This window comes from Tenrec ecaudatus, chromosome 4 (assembly GCF_050624435.1).
Source record: "Tenrec ecaudatus isolate mTenEca1 chromosome 4, mTenEca1.hap1, whole genome shotgun sequence".
Taxonomy (NCBI): domain Eukaryota; kingdom Metazoa; phylum Chordata; class Mammalia; order Afrosoricida; family Tenrecidae; genus Tenrec; species Tenrec ecaudatus.
In genome coordinates, this window is record NC_134533.1 from 15,152,613 (window position 1) to 15,169,261 (window position 16,649).

The 16,649-nt window shown below is 41.0% G+C and overlaps 1 protein-coding gene across 1 annotated transcript; it reads left to right on the forward strand.

The window, feature by feature from the left end:
- The first annotated feature begins 728 nt into the window (after nt 1–728).
- LOC142446300 (olfactory receptor 5AN6-like) lies at nt 729–1,670 on the forward strand. Its single transcript, XM_075548066.1, has one exon. It carries the CDS (start codon nt 729–731, stop codon nt 1,668–1,670), a length of 942 nt encoding a protein of 313 aa, XP_075404181.1.
- The last annotated feature ends 14,979 nt before the right edge of the window (nt 1,671–16,649 follow it).

Below are 16,649 nucleotides of genomic sequence, written 5' to 3' on the forward strand. Positions count from 1 at the left end.
GTAAATGGCAAAGATTTCACCTTGCCAATGAAGGGAAATGTTGCCCCATCTCTGGTCTTTTCAATCTCCTCCTATGCAGGAAAAAGATAGACCGTGAAAAAGAAGGCGAACTGGGCACGTGAAGTGTGCTGTTGACAAAGATTATTGAACATCCCCAGGAGTTCAGGAAGAATGAACAAATCAGTGTTGGAAAGAATTCCACAGGGATGCTCCTGAGAAGCAAGGATTGTAAGCCTTTATCTTGCTTACCTTGCACATGTCTACAGAAAAGTCCAATCATTACGAGAGGGCATCATGTTTATCACTTAGGAAGTCAGTGAAAGTGAGGAAAACATTCAATTATATACATGGAAAGGCTCTGCAAGGATGTGCTGAAATATATTAATGATGTTTTTGGAAAGGGTACGATGCACTGAGTAAAGTTTTCTTGTCATCCACAAGTCTGTGGTTCAGAACCCACTCCAGAGATAGTAATTGCAAGAACAACAAAGATATAATGTCATTTCTAAAAGCAAGGAAAGTCGAGCACTGCATTGAATGAACACACTTCTCTGCTTGTAGGTTCTGTTATTTCCACCCCACCCCCAAAATGTCAGAATTAAACATATGTAGGCAGCTTCTTTCTTCTCTTTCAAGCTGGAGGAATGAGTAATGGTGAAATATTCTAATCCTTTTCCAAGCCTGAGAATACCGAGATAACAAAATATCCTATAGATCTCAGGAGCGTCATGACAATGGCTGAAGGCAGAAACAGAACTACTGTTACCACGTTCATCCTCTTGGGATTCTCTGAATTTCCAAAGCTCACACTCGTCCTCTTTTCAATATTCCTAGGCATCTACCTTCTGACAGTTTTCTGGAACCTAGGTCTTAGCATCTTGATCAAGATAGACTCTCATCTGCACACACCCATGTACTACTTCCTCAACAAACTAGCCTTCATAGACATATGCTATGTGTCCTCCACGACTCCCAAGATGCTCTCAGACTTCTTCCAGGAGCAGAAATCCATCTCCTTCGTGGGGTGTGCTGTGCAGTACTTCTTCTGCTCTAGCCTTGGTCTGATTGAAAGCTGCCTTCTCGTGTCCATGGCTTATGATCGGTACACTGCCATTTGTAACCCTCTACTTTACACAGCCATCATGTCCCCGACCCTCTGTCTACAGCTGTTGATTGGATCGACCATAACTGGATCTTTGGGCTCTTTAATCCAGGTGTGTGGCTTACTTCAGCTTCATTTCTGTGGGCCAAATATCATTAACCATTTCTACTGTCACCTGCCACAACTACTGAACTTATCTTGTTCGGATACCTTTTTTTTTGAGGTTTTATTTGCTGTGCTGACAGTGATCTATGGACTGACCTCTGTCCTGGTTATCACGATATCCTATGGTTATATTGTTGCCACCATTCTGAAGATGAGTTCGGCTGAAAGCAGGTCCAAGGCCTTCAAAACCTGTGCCTCTCACCTGACAGTAGTGATTCTTTTCTATGGCTCAGCCGCCTTTGTGTATTTATCCCCTAATTCTGAAGATTCTGCTAGTCAAAGCAAGGTAACTTCTGTTGTATACATTGTAGTGATTCCCCTTTTAAATCCATTGATCTATAGTCTGAGAAATAAGGAAATCAAAGATGCCCTCATCAGATATAAGAGAAAGATTTTCTCCTGACAATATTATGCAAATTTTGCATATTTTCTTCCGAAATACATGATAAGCAACATGAATCTGGTGTCTTAAAAATATCTAGTGTAATACTCTGTGAAGTTGGTAAAATATTTGCTAAGTCTGGCTAGATTTCATCTATGGTGCTTTTTAATGAGAGTCTTCCTGAGGAAATTTCTTTTCACGTTGTTCCCCAAAGAAGAATATTCCATTGTGTTTTCAGAAAACATGAGCACAGCAAACTAGACTCCCATTTCCAAATTTCTACACAAGTCGCTCAGTTGTATTAGTTATACTTTTCACAATGTGTCAACAGTCTCATTGATTACATTCAGTTTTTTTCCACTTCCAGTATTCTAGTTTCCCTGCCTGCTTATCTTCTCATCTTCACTTTGGTTTCCTGACATTTTTGAGATTGGCCTGCCTTAGATTCAAGACGCAAACACATACAAATATTTATGAAAAACGAAACTCATTGCACTTTTATTTTATTGTGTATCTGTATGTCAATAGCTGTCTCCCCTCTCTACTCTGGGGGAGGATTAGGGTTCTTCATCCCCATGAATTTAGGCTTTATTGTGTGAATGGACATAAAATATATCACTTCTGGGTCCATATTTCATCTTTGGGTTTTTGTCCCCACTCATCTCTCAATGTTCTCATTAGCTGATGACTCAGTCCCAAGTTTTATATGTATTATTATCAATAAATATTTTTTGCATTCGGATTGAGTGCCAGTATAACTAATAGGGAAGTCTGCATATGTAGTGATGTCTTTTCATGACAATTATTAAAATGCTAACATTCCTCTGTCTTTAAATCTTGGCAGTGAATGTGTTATAAAAGTGTACTATTGAAAAGTGAAGGATATCAATTTTTGTTTGGAAAAATAAAGTTCAATTGTCCTTGTGGTAGCTGAAAAAGGAAGTTTGATAAGAAATGATGAAAAGTAAATTTTGGCTTTAGACGAAAAGTTATGAAAATATGGGTTGGGTGCTGCTGGATGCTTTTAATATGATTCTACAAGAATGAGTTACTGTATATACTTGAACAGAAGCTGACCCATGTACAAGCCGAGGTATCTAATTATTACCGGGGAACCCAGAAAAACTGATTGACTCAAGTATAAACCTAGGGTGGGAAATGCAAGATAGGAATTAACACAGAGACCAGAGGGGAGAGATGGAGCGCAGTCACAGACACATCCTTACCAGTTCAGCTGCAGGCGTAAGAGAATCATTTTGGGTGCTTCTGGGAATTGGAGCCATCCACATCATAGGACTGCTCTGATTGCTTAGATGTGAGTAAACAAACATTCAAAGCCCTGCAGTGTCACTGGGGTTTTGAATGAACAGCAGAGGAAAGCAATCGCCCCAGAGATATTACACCTTGCTGGGGTACCACTGCCCCGTGTAACATTTTTTTGTGCTGAAAAACTCGGCAAATACATGAGTATATACGGTAAGTCAGAAAACAAGTAATCAGTTTTTTGGTAAGACTACGAGAGAATAAATATTTCGAGATATCTGAGTGTTTTCAAGTTCGTGCAGGACATGAGCCTTGTCATTTCTAAGCCCCTGCATTTTGTGAACGTGAGAAGGACTCAGAGAAAACAAGTGGAGCTCAGAATTGAAGGAGGGTCAAATCAAGGGCACAGTCATCATAAGGCATTGTGGGTACCTCTGACCCCAAGCTCATGCTTACTAGATCTTTTAGTTGGACAAAGGATTTTCATAGAAAGTAAAGTTAGGGAGGTAGGATGTGATTGTCACATTGGAACCAGGGAGGTCCAGTATTGTGCCCGTGATGGCCATGCTTATTTAACATGGAAGAGTGAGAAAAGTAACAACACAGCAACTATCTGATCACGTGGAGCTGACCAAAGGAAGCTGAAGGATAGCACTGATCTCTCTATTTTCCATGGGCATCCTTCCCGAAGTGCACTTGGTTTAGCTCCTTGGATGACAGTGTCATGGTATCAAGTCAGTGTCTGTTGCAGTGAACAATTGGATTAAACTTTTAAAAACCGATCTTATTTCCTTCATGTCTTAACACTTCTGCTTGCTCACTTTCACTACCTGGGATGTTACTCACCATTCATAAAACATTGTCTTAGTTTCTGCTTTCTGGGAAACGCAGATTAAATCAGACTAAGACAGGTGACACAAACACCTGGCATGCAGATGTATCAACGTTACTGTGGTTAAGGTAAATAAGGTTTCTGTGTAAATAAGGTAGAGGAGGTACACAGTAATTTATAAAATGGAAATTGTTGTCCAGACAATGACACTTAAAAATGTGTTGAGACAACTTCTGCTAATGACAATGGAAATATTAATAAAATGAAAATAGCAGGATCTGGGTAGACAATTCCCAACTCAGACTATCCTGAGAAAGCTAGATGACCCCATGGCAGTCACTCAGGGAACTTTTATCTCCTGTGACTGCGGGAGAACTGTCCTGACAACAGCTCAATGTCAAGAGCAGCAGAGTTGCAGCCAAGATGGAATGGACAGCTTGGCAACGTCTCCTCTATCTCCATCAGGTTCCTCTAAGGAAAGAATAGAGCTCCAATGCGTGGTGTGGGGGAAATTGTTTATATGAATCTGAAGAACCTAAATTCCATTTCCTGAAAATTTCCTTCAGAAAGGGATCCCCCCTTTTAAAAGAGAGGCGTTCCCACTGGTCTCTGAAACCCATACAAAACTTCAACTGAGCTAACCACCCAGTAAGAACTGATGATAAACCCTGCCTTGCTTACTGTTTGCAGGTAAATAAACAAGGTCAAGTAACCCAAAGTGAGGAAATGAAAACGGGCTCTTGGAGAAAATAGCTTACTTGGAAAACATATTCCACAAGAAATAAATATTGAAAATGCTGGAGTAGGACAAATCAGAAAACCAACCCCACTGTTATCAAGTTGATGTCCAACCATAGCAACCAGTGGATATGCTTCCATCTGGCTTCTAAGGCTATGAGCTTTGCAGAAGCAGATTTTCACATTTTTTTCCCCAAAGAAAGTCTCTGGTGAGTTCCACCTGCTGACCTTTTTGTTTAACCAAAAACAACTCAGTGCCCTCGAGTCATGGCCAAGTCATGACGACCATGTAGGGCAGGGTAGAACTGCTCCTGTGGGTTTCCAGGACTGTAGCTTGTTACAGGAGTAAGAAGGCCTGCATTCCATTGGAGGAGCACCTGGTAGTTTTGAACTGCTGACCCTGCAGTTAGCCGCCCACTGCATAACAACTACTCCCAAGGCTCTACCTTTTGGGGTAACAGCCCAGCTGCAGAGCCAGGGTTGGTTGTCTGTGAAGTGCTGTGCAGTCAGTTCCACCTCGAGACTCTGTACAACAGAACTGAACACAGCCTGCTCCTTCGCCATCCCTACAGTTTTTGGTTGTGATGAAATTATGCATCACTAAAGGCTCCAAGGCCATTTCATATTTATTTTTGAAGCCACTCAGACCACTAAAGTGATGTTAGGGTTAAGAAATCTGGAGTGTAAAAAAAAGAAATATAGTACGCACAAACATTGAGCCCATCTAAAGAAATGAAATCAACAATCTAACAACACAGTCCCTGTGGGGGAGTGGGTTATGGTTGGGCTTCTGTGCTAGTTAAGGTTTATTGTGCCAACCTGGCCGATAAACACATGGGATTAATTGAAGGGCAGAGCAATAAACCGCTCAGTGAGCCTCGCCTTTGTTCTCCTCTGATCTCTCTTGTTCTCTGATAGTTATACCAAGTGTGGCTGCATCAGCTAGTTCTTTGCCTCAGCTGGCAAGGCTCAGTTCCTGCGAAACATCCCTGAGCAGAAGCCACATGGACTTACCTTGATGTGGCCCTGGGTGCTGGAGCAGCCACGTAGAGACTCCTGCCAGCGCCGAGATGGTAAAACACACTCATTGATTCAGCTTTCCTCCTATATTTGGCATTGTTGTGTGTGTTTTGTGAGTCTGAGGAGGACTTTGTAGATCGGTGTTGGACATGTAGCCTAATATCGGACTTATGCGCTTGGACAGCACTGGGTTTGGATGCTTTCTTTATGTATACTCACCTTTTATATAAAACTCTCTCTTGTATAGATATGAGTTTCAGTGGATTTGTTTCTCTTGTCTACCCAGACTAAAATAGCTGTATCTGTAATGTCAGCAGTTCAGATCTACCAGCTGCCTCCCAAACGAAAGATGAGATTTTTTAATTTCCATGAACAGTTACAGTCTCGCAGACTCACAAGGGCAGTTCCATCTCGTCATATAAAGTCACTATGCATTGGAATTGACTCAATGGCAGGGATGACTGACAATCTGAAAGAGGAAGCGTTCTATTCCCATAAAATGTCACAGTCTCAGAAACCCAGAAGGGCAGTTGTGTCCAATAGTGTCACTATGAGTCAATTCAGTGGCAGTGAGTTCTGTTGTTGTTTCGCCAGCCCTACTCCCCTATCTACTGCCATCTGGTGGATACATGTATAACATGTGAGTTTTAAGAAAAGGGCCCAACCCAGCAACCTGTGCACCAGAGATCCCTCAGGACACCTGACCCCACTAATTGTATCAACATTCAGATTGCCTGAGAATCCTTTCATTCAAAATGCTTTTCATGACTGAAAGCATCCAGTTAGGCAAAAAACAACAACAACAAACCAAAGCATACATCTTATTAGTCTGAAACAAAATTCAAATTCAGGGCCATAAAGTCAACTCTGGCTCAGAGCCATGAGAGTAATGAGAGTGGCCATTTTGGCTTCCCAGAACTCCACAGGAGAAAACGCTTCCTGGTTCAAACATGGAGCAACTGTTGGTTTTGAATTGCTGACCTGAGGTTAGCAGCCCAGCATGTAACTCACCACCAGGGTTCCTGTGTAGAAAGAGTGAGATGTAGAAGGTGTTTGAGTCACAGAGAGCCTCACACACGAGGCCATTTCACTATTCAGAGAGTCGATGCTGCCCTTTCTTCCGTGGGCTCTTTGCTATTGCCTCCAGAGCAGCAGCAACACAGCAAAGAGACAGAAAACGATCTGACCACCTGTGGAAGCCCCTGCAGGGAGAACCTGCACATGGAGCAGTCATACATTTGCTTGCTCTTTGTTCTAAGAACTAAAACCATTCAACATTTTGTCTAGATTCAAATAGTCCTGTTTCTGAGGTGAAGTGACATTGCCTTGCATGACTCTTCTGTCCCAGTGTTGACCCCTCGGATCCATAGAATGGATGGGAACAAGCGAAAATGGGATTTTGTTGCTGTTAGGTGCGATGGAGTCAGTTGTGACCCACACTGACCCACAGCACAGCAGAATGAAGAGTTAACCTGTCCTGCACCATCCTCCCAGTTGTTCCTCTGCTTGAGCCCATGGTTGCAGCCACTGTGTCAATCCATCTCCTTAGGGGCCTTTCTCTTTGTCACTTCCCCTCTACTTTGCCAAACATGATTGCCTTCCCCAAGGACTGGGCTCTCCTGACAACACGTGCAAAGTGTGTAAACTGAAGTCTCCCCATCCTCACCTCTGGGAGCCTGGCTGCATTTCTTGCAAGGCCCGTCAGCAGTCCATAGTACTTTCTATCTGCTTCTCCAGCACCACAGTTGAAATGCATCAATTCTCCTTTGGTCAATGTGTAAGTTTCACATGCATATGAAGTAACTGAAATCACTATCTCTTGGGTCAGGTGCATCTTAATCCTCAAAGTAGCATCCTTGTTCATCCACCATCTAAAAAGGTCTTATGCAATAGCTTATCCAATGTGATGCATTCTTTGATGTTCTGACTACTGCTTTCAATGGATCCAAGCAAGACAAAAACCTTAAGGTTTTAAATCTTCTCTGCACTGATAATGTTGGTACCTATTGGACCAGTGGTGAGGATTTGGGTCTTCTTGACATTGAAATGTAATTCACATTGGAGATCGCAATCATTGTTCTTCAGAGTATGTGTGTGAAGTCCTCCTGATGTTCACGAAGCAAGATTGTGTCATCTGCAAATCTCAGGTTGCTAATAAACCTCACTCTCATTCATCACATCATCCAGCTTTTTCTCTGAGTATTTGCTTCCCATACAAATTGAATACGTATGGTGAGAAGCTGGTATCCTGAGCTGCACCTTTCTTGATTTTAGACCATACAAGACTCCCGTGTTCTGTTTGCACAACTTCCTCTTGATTCATATAAAAGTTCTGAATGGGCACAATGAAGTGTTCTGGAATTCTCACTCCTCCTGAGGTTACCCACTGTTTGTTGTGATCCACACACAGTCAAATTCCTTAGCATAGTCAACAACCAAAAGAAAACATATTCCTAGTGTTCTCTGCTTTAAGCCAAAATTCATCTGACAGCAGCTTTGATATCCCTGTTCTATGTCCTCTTCTGAATCTGGCCTAAACCTCTGGCAGCTCCCTGTCAATGTATTGTTACAAGCATTGTTGGATGATCTGCAGAAATTTTTTCGATCAATTTATTAAATATTTTCCACAAAGATTTTGAACAGTTTAGTTAGATTCCTTTCTACATAGTGCATGTTTTTGTGATGCTACCATAAAAGTAGGGTTTTACTATGCTTTTTGTTTTGATTGTTTATGAAAATCTACTTCATTGTTGCATTCAAAGTCACTGTCAAGAAGTCAATTCTGAGTCATAAACACCTGTGCATCTGGTTAGGCTAGAGAAACAAATCCAGAGACACTCAGATGTGTGTAATAGAGAACTTTATATCACAGAGTAACTGTATGTAAAGAAAACATCCCAGCACAGTCCAGATCAAGTCCATAAGTCCAATATTGGTCCATATGTCCAATGCCAGTCAATAATATCCTCTTGAGACTCAAGGAACACATGCAAAGATGCCGAGTGCCGGAAGATCACAGGCCAGTGGGAGGAAAGTCTTGTGGATGTTGTGGTCATGGAAGTATCTCAGCATTGGCGTGGGTCTCCATGTGTGCTTGTCTTCCAGATCCCGGGCTCTGGTTCCATCTGGGGTCTCCATGTGGCTTGTCAGAAGGAAGACAAGCAGAGTGTGCGTGTCCTGCCTCCAGGAAGGAAAACAGGATTTTTCAGAATATTTAGGAGAACACAGAGGCCTCATTGGCTATGACCTGCTTGACAGACTAGACTCCACCCCTTTGCAAATGGACAGATTATGTAACTGCCACAACACCCCTGTTGACCTGTTGCGCTCCCTTTGCATTTCACCCCGCTCTGCATGGGGCACACTTTCTGCACAATGTCTCCCGTGCTGTTTACTGTAGTGCTATAGGTCAGTGAGGGAACGTTGTGTCCCATCGTCTGGCTGGCTCTAGTTCTCTGTGTACATTGGCTCCGCTGAGCAGGGTTGTTATCCACAGGCTTTGGTGGATCATGATGAGGTTCTCTCTCCCTCTTAGTGTGCTCCCATGAGGTCTGGACAGACCTGCCTCTCTCCCTGGGCTCCATATTCAGTGCTGACCTCTGCATTGCTTTCTTCTAGGAGGGGAGTCAACAGAGCTCAGCGTGGGCCTTGCCCGGTTGTCCTCTCTGTCAGTTCGCTGCTTCATGCCCATGTATTGCCTGGAAAGCTTGCTGCTCTGGGATGGGATCTGGTCCCTTTATCCCTTTCCTGTGGAGACATAAGCCATATTCTCCCCATGTGTATATTAGTGTCCTGCTCCCCATCACCATTGTTTCCCCCTTATATTTAATGGAATATATATATATTCTGAGATATGTATGTGAGTATTCTCCACCTGGATAGACCCATTATCAGAGATTCCTGAGTTCTACTTCCTTGAATGTTTCCTTAATTTTTACTGACTTTCTGTTTAATATTCATGATGTCCATTGTAATGCTTGAGCTTTCTTAAAGATATGCCAAAGGTAAGCAAGATATAGTAAGGTAGAAGTGACAAAGTTTCTGACATAATGTGTCCCAAAATACCAGTGATCATAAAAATGTTGCAGGTCTGAGCAACATTTTATTCTGTTATACACACGTCTGAAGACAAAATGTGTGCATAAGCAAATGTGGTGAACAAAGCTGATGGTGCGTGGCTACTAAATAATATAGTGTCTGGGATCTTAAAGGTTGGAAGATAAACAAGTGGCCATGTAACTGGGAAACAACAAAGCCCACATGGAATAAGCACACCAACTATATGATCATGAGGTACTGACAGGATCAGGTATCAGGCATCAGAAAACTCAAAACAAACAATCAATTTGAACCAGAGGGTGCAGAATGGCAACCCAAATCTCATCTGTAGACAATTGGGCATCCCCTCACAAGGGTCATTAGGAAGGCATGAGCCAGTCACGGTGCAGTACAGCACTGATGAAACATACACCATTCTTCTAGTTCTTTAATACTCCCTATTTCCCAAACCCACTATCATGACCCCACATTTACCTTACAAATCTGGCTATACTAGACCATGTAAATTGGTACAGATTAAAGCCCTCAACACATGGAATTCAAGGCAGATAAAACCCTTAGAAAAATAATGGGAGTAGTGATATCATGAGGGTAGGGACAAGGAGGGGAGAGAAAACGGGGAACGGATCACAATGATCGATGTATCTACCAAGATCCCAGGGTGACAAACAGCAGAATCATGGGTGAAGAGAGACAGTCATCAGTGTTAGATATGAAAATAATAATAATAATTTATATTTTATTAAAGTTTCATGGGTGGGGGAGGAAAAAAAGTGAGGTGAAACCAAGGGTTCAACTAGAAAGAAAATGTTTTGAACAGGATAATGGTAACATATGTACACATGTGCTTGACACAAAGGATGTATGGATTGTTATAAGAACTGCAAGAGCCCTCAATAAAATGATTTAAAAACCCTAGACAGTGAGTGTGGACAAACTTGTAATTGCAAAATGAAAGATAAAAATTCAAATTTGGTGAAATAAAGCATTTGGCGCAAATGTCCCTTGAAGGATCTCAAAAAGGAGGTTGTATAAGCAATGTTGTAAAGTGAATTTTGTATTGACATTAAAAATGAGAAAATAGTATTGGATGCTGTGGATACATTTAACTAAGTTCTACAGGGAAGGAGTCAGTCACAAAGGAAGTGGTAAGCTTGCAAGTAAAAATGAAAGAGAATATAAAAAAATGAAGAAATTTGGGAATTCTCAGAGTTAGAACATGAAAATTGTTGTCACTTCTATGTTGCTAGAACTTCTAAAATTTTGAAGGACTCAGAGCAAGGGGGTCAATTGAAGCAGGGATCAAATCAAGGAGGTGACCTTTATAATTCATTGCTTAGATCGCTAATGAGCTGAAGATGATGTTAAATAAACTCACTACCATTGAGTCAATGCCATCTCAACATGACCATAAAGCACAGGGAAAACTGTCCTTGTGGGTTTCTGAGACAGCAGCTCTTTATTAGAGTAGGAAGCCTCATCTTTCTACCTTGGAACAATTAGTGGTTTCAAACTGCTGACCTGGCAGTTAGCAGCTCAACCCACAGCCACTATGCTACCAGGGCTCCTGAATGCTTAATAGCTATTTTAAATAGAACAAAGTAGTTGATGGAAAATAAAGTTAGTGTTGTAAGAGATGATTCTCCAATGGGAATCTGATTATGTCCAACATCATCCACTTAATGTTCATACTTATTTGACATGGAAGGATGAGGAAAGTCAAATGAGGCACATATTTGACCAATGTGAAACTGATCAAAGGCAGCTGAATTATAACACTTCTCCCTTTCCTTTTCCTGGGCATAGTGTCATGAAATACACCATGTAGTTTTTTTTGAATACAGTTCTGTGGGATGGTTTTCTTCTGTGCTTGTTTCTCAACGCTGAAGGAATTCCTGCTGCAGAAGCACTTTGTAATCCAACTAACTTTTAGAGGGAAAGGGGAGTTTCGGTAGGAGGGTCTCACTCCATGCCATCTCTGGAAAGCCTGCAAGGCCGTGCGGCAGACCACGCAAGTGATTACAACTGTAGATGACCCCTTCAGGGACCATGGAAAACCACGTGGAAGAAGTCCCAGAACAAGATGGCAACGGTCCTTGGTCTCTGCTTTTTGTCCCATCACACCCCAACTTGAGGGGGCATGGGTGAGGGCTTTGGCTGTTCTCAGTGGCTGAGTTCAGGTGCACATGTGATGTACTGTCGCTGGTAGCTAGAGTGCAAGCCCAGGTAGTCCTTCACCTGTGTCTAGGTGACCTTGGTCTGAGCATGTCCCGCTTTGGATTATCCCCATACATGTCTAATGATGCCTTCTTTCATTGCAATTTCGTATTGTGGCATGCCCAGCTCATTTTCAGTGATTAAAACCACCTTTATTCCTCATCTTCCTGCAGATCAATTCTATGAGATCAACAATTAATTGTAAGTTGCAGTGAACAGTTTGATTATACTTTTAAATTTTGGTTTTACTTCCTTCCCTGCCTTATTTATTGTTTTATTCATTCTTACTAAGTAGAATAACACTCTCCATTCAAAAAACCTTCATTTTATCTTCTGCTTAGGTTATGGCCCAGATGAAATCAGAATAAGACAGGTTGGCATAGGAGTAAGCATTGTTTCTTTCTGCGGTACATAGGGCCACTATGAGATGGAACCTACTATACAGCACCTAACCAGAAGACATAGGGCACGAACACCCAGCACACAGATATATCAAAAGACTCTAGTCTGTTTAAATGAGATTCAAGTACACCACGAAACACTGTAATTTGCGATGGTTATTGTATTAGAGTTCTCTGGAGGGATAAAATCCGATTGCTGATAATTATATTTATATATATATATATAAAGATAGATATATAACACAAGAAATGAACTGTTAGATTTTATACAGATAGATATATAATACAAGAAATGAACAGTTAACTTATAAAGAGATAGATAAATATATAAAGCAAGAAATGAACAATTGAATTATAAAGCAGTAGAAATGGCTCAGTGCAACTCACTACCCTGAATGAGTTGTGAGATATTAGCAGCCCTTCAAGTCTTGAGAGCGGCCAGGTAGTCAACTGTAGTGAGAGAGAGATCCCAGCCCAGGCAGAAAACTGCAAGGCAGGTCACTAATCATGAACCAGGTCACCAACTGTCATTCCCCAGCTCCAGAGATGTAAATTCCAATCATGTGGTTTAAAAGGGACCTCAACTTATAGCGACACAGTGTACAAGCTAGGCATCCCACAGGTAGTGTACCCTTTAAATTGAGGCATAGAACAAGCAAGGCAGCTGTACACTGGTCCTATAGTTAAAGAGCAAGAGACTAGAAAGGCGAGGCTCACCAAGCCATTTATCTCTCCACCCTTCAATTAACCCCACTTGTGTTTATCGGCCAGGGTGGCACAATAAACTATCTCAGTTATGGTCCCAACCATTGCATTGGCAAAGACAATAAAAAATGTTGAGTGAACTGACTTTTCCTAATTACAATGGAAACATTGACATAATCAAAATCGCATCTAGGGTTAGACAATTACCAATGAAAAGTACTCTGTGAAAGCTAGATGAGCTTCATAGCAGTTACTAAGGAACCTTTTTTAAATATTAATTTTATTTTTGGGGGGCTCTTACAACTCTTACTACAATCCATTCTTATGTCCATTGTGTCCAACATATCTGTACATATGTTGCCATCTTTTCCATACATTTTCTTTCTACATGAGCCTTGGCATCAGCTCCTCATTTTAAATTTTTTCTCCCTCCCCCATGTCTCATTGAAAATTAAATTTTGTTTCCCATGTCTTACAGTGACCGCTGTCTCTTTTCATCCACTTTTATCTCCTAAGGGAACTTTTGTCACCTGTACTGATATAGCATCTAAAATTCTATTTTAAAAGTAACAGAGCCGCAAAGAAGACCGTACAGATGTGATATGTCTCTTCAAACTCTTTCGGGTCCTTTAAGAAAAGAATGGGACTCCAAACCCTAGTGTGGAGAAAATTGCTGACATGATCCTAAAGATCATAAACTCCCCAGGCTCTCCAAAATCTCCTACAAAAAGAAGCCCCTCTTATTAATAGGAGACGTTCCCACAGGTTTCTGATGCCCGTGCAGTAGCTTCACCTGAGTTCATTGCCCTGCCAGATCACAAGATAAACCAGCCATTATTATTGTCTACAGGTTAATAAGCAAGATAAGGTCCAGCATGTCCCAAGGGAGGAAATCCTATATGACTCTGGGAGAAAGCTATTTCCTTGTTAAATATGTTATTCCATGAGGAGAAAATATTGAAGGTGCTGGAGCCAGACAAAACAGAAAATGAAATCCACTGCAGTCAAGTTTTCATAGACCCATAGCAACCAGTGGATCTGTCCCCGTTTGATTTCCAAGATTTCAATTTTTGCAGAAATACACCCACATTGTTCTCTCAAAGAGGGTTTAGTGAGTTCCGTATGCGATTTTTTAACTGCTCAACTTTTACCTGGTGCACCCCTAGACCTGAACTAGGGCGACTCTTGGTTGATAAGTGTCTTAGAGTCCATTTTGACATATGCAGACCCTATGCCCAAAACAGCCTGGCCCTCACTCATCCCAACAATAATGGCCAGGTGTTGCTATGATTGAGTCCATTCCAATTCATGACAACCACTTGTGTGCAGAGTGGAGCTTGTGTGAAAGGCTTTGATATTGGGGGAGCAGAGCACCGATCTATCTTCTGAGGAACCTCTCAGGACTCTTATCAGTTAGGGTGAGCATTTTTCTTTAATAGTGAACAAGAGCAGCTGATGATGGACTAAGTGAGCTCAGGGAGATGGTGTGCTCTAGTTGATGATGGAAGTTCAATGAAAACTTTTTGGTGTTGCTGGGTGTATCTTGGGATGCTGTATAGTCTCACTGATGTTCATGCTCAAGAACAGACTCCGCGAGCTGCAGAAAGTACTAATGAGAGTCAGCTTTAAATTATTTGTTATATTAATGGACAAAATTGAAGACAGGGCCACATAGTTACACAGAGATATCCCTGAAGATCAATTAGCACAATGGTATGGTTCAGATTTTACTCTTAGCTGATCCACATATTCTGACTAAAGCCAAATATGAAAATTAAAGGATAATTTAATTGGTTCACATTAATTGCACAAAAATTTGACCTTAAAATACACAAAGGCTATGATTTTATCCCCCCAGTCATCTCTATGGGTGTATTAAATAAATATATCAAGTGGATAATGAAGGGGAGAAGATAAATAAGGTTTCTCAGCCTTATATCTGTTTGGGAGCCCTAGTACATACATAGAATATTAAATTTGTTATAAAAGAATGGATGTTGACTGAAACAGAGTGACTGGTTAAGGAATGTGTGAAGATCAAAAGTTCACATGGATTAGCAGGTGTGTCTAAAGTTTACACTCAAGAGGAAAACCTTCAGTTCATATGTATGAGACTGTTTTGATAGAGCAAGAAGGTGAACATCACAACTAGATTGAAAGAATAGAAAAACTACTAATTCTCCACTGAAACTTCTGAGAGAAAGTAGACAGTTGAATGCACGTGAGCTGAGGAATAATCAGGCAAACATCAACCATGAAAATGAAGCTAAGCAAGTAAACGTCACACGATAAACAACACTGTAAAGGATGCATTAGAAATGCTGACTATAGCAGTTACGACATTCCATGTTGTGTGTGCATGAAACTCACTTGTTACAAGAGGGAAAAGCACTGCAAACAACGAAGTAAGTGAGCTGTGTCAATGGGTTAAAGGAAAATCAAGCCCCATTGATAGTCTGCTTGTTGCAGATGCTCTTATTGCCAAAAAACTCACAATAAATACCAAATGGTGGAGAGCCATATATAAGTGTATGTGAACAATATGGCTATGACAGCATAGAAACCTTTATTAAACAAAAATATCACAGGTCAACGCAGTGGTTTTAATACACATCCTCTCTCTGGTCTCTAGTACTCGGGATGCAGTGTTTCCATTTCTCGTGTGTTGGCGGGTATGTTATTATGATGATGGACACTATGTCACTGGTATTTCAAATGCCAATAGGGTTACCAAGAGTGAACATGGTTCAACAGAGCTTTCAGACTAAGAACAGACAATGAACAAGGAAACAAACAAAGAACAGACAATGAACAAGCACAACCTTCTACACAGATTGAAACATGGGCAGGCACTGAAGGCCTAATGAATGGAAGCAGACCATTATCGGGGATAGTGCAGAGGAAAGGCCCTGAGGTTGGAGTCACTTGAATGTGACTGTGAAAGACCTGCTTTCAGAGTGGAGTTGACCCGGGTGACATGAATGGCAGTGGAGCCCTCAAGATCTTCATTTGCTAATTATCTGTTAATTATTGGAACTTTGTGCAAAGCATAAATCTAAGAGAATTGGAAATCAACAACAATGAAATAAACCACCAAAGATAGATGATGTAGACATTAGTGAGCTGAAATGGACTAGTATTAGGCATTTGATTCAGAAAATCACATGACTTCCTATGCCAGGAATGACACCATCAAGAGTAAAGGCTTTGTATTAATTGTCAGAAAAGACTTTGCAAAATCAATCATAAGTACAATGTTGTCTGTGATAGGATCACATCTAACTGCTTTCTAGGAAATCCAATCAACACAACAATTCACATTTATGCACCAACCACAAAACTAGTGATAAAGCAATTGAAGAATTCTACCAATGTCTAAAGAGTGCAATAGATTAAACATTCAATCAAAATGCTATGCTATTTATTAGGGATTGAAATGCAAAAGATGGAAACAAAGAGGAAAGAAGAGATGTGTAAAACATACTCTTCCAATAGAAATGAAACTGGAAATCACATGATAGGATTTTTCATAATTAAGGACTTCATTTTCAAAAATGTCTTTGTCAACAACACAGAAGGTGACTGTATTCATGGACTTCTCCAGCTGGTATACACAGATATCAAATTGTCTACACCTGTGAGAAGAGATGATGGAGCAGCTCAGTAGCACCAGCTAAAACCAGGAAAGTTGCTGATTGTGTAACAGATCATAAATTGCCGATTTGTAAGTATAGGTAAAAACATGTCCATGAGAGTCAAAATATG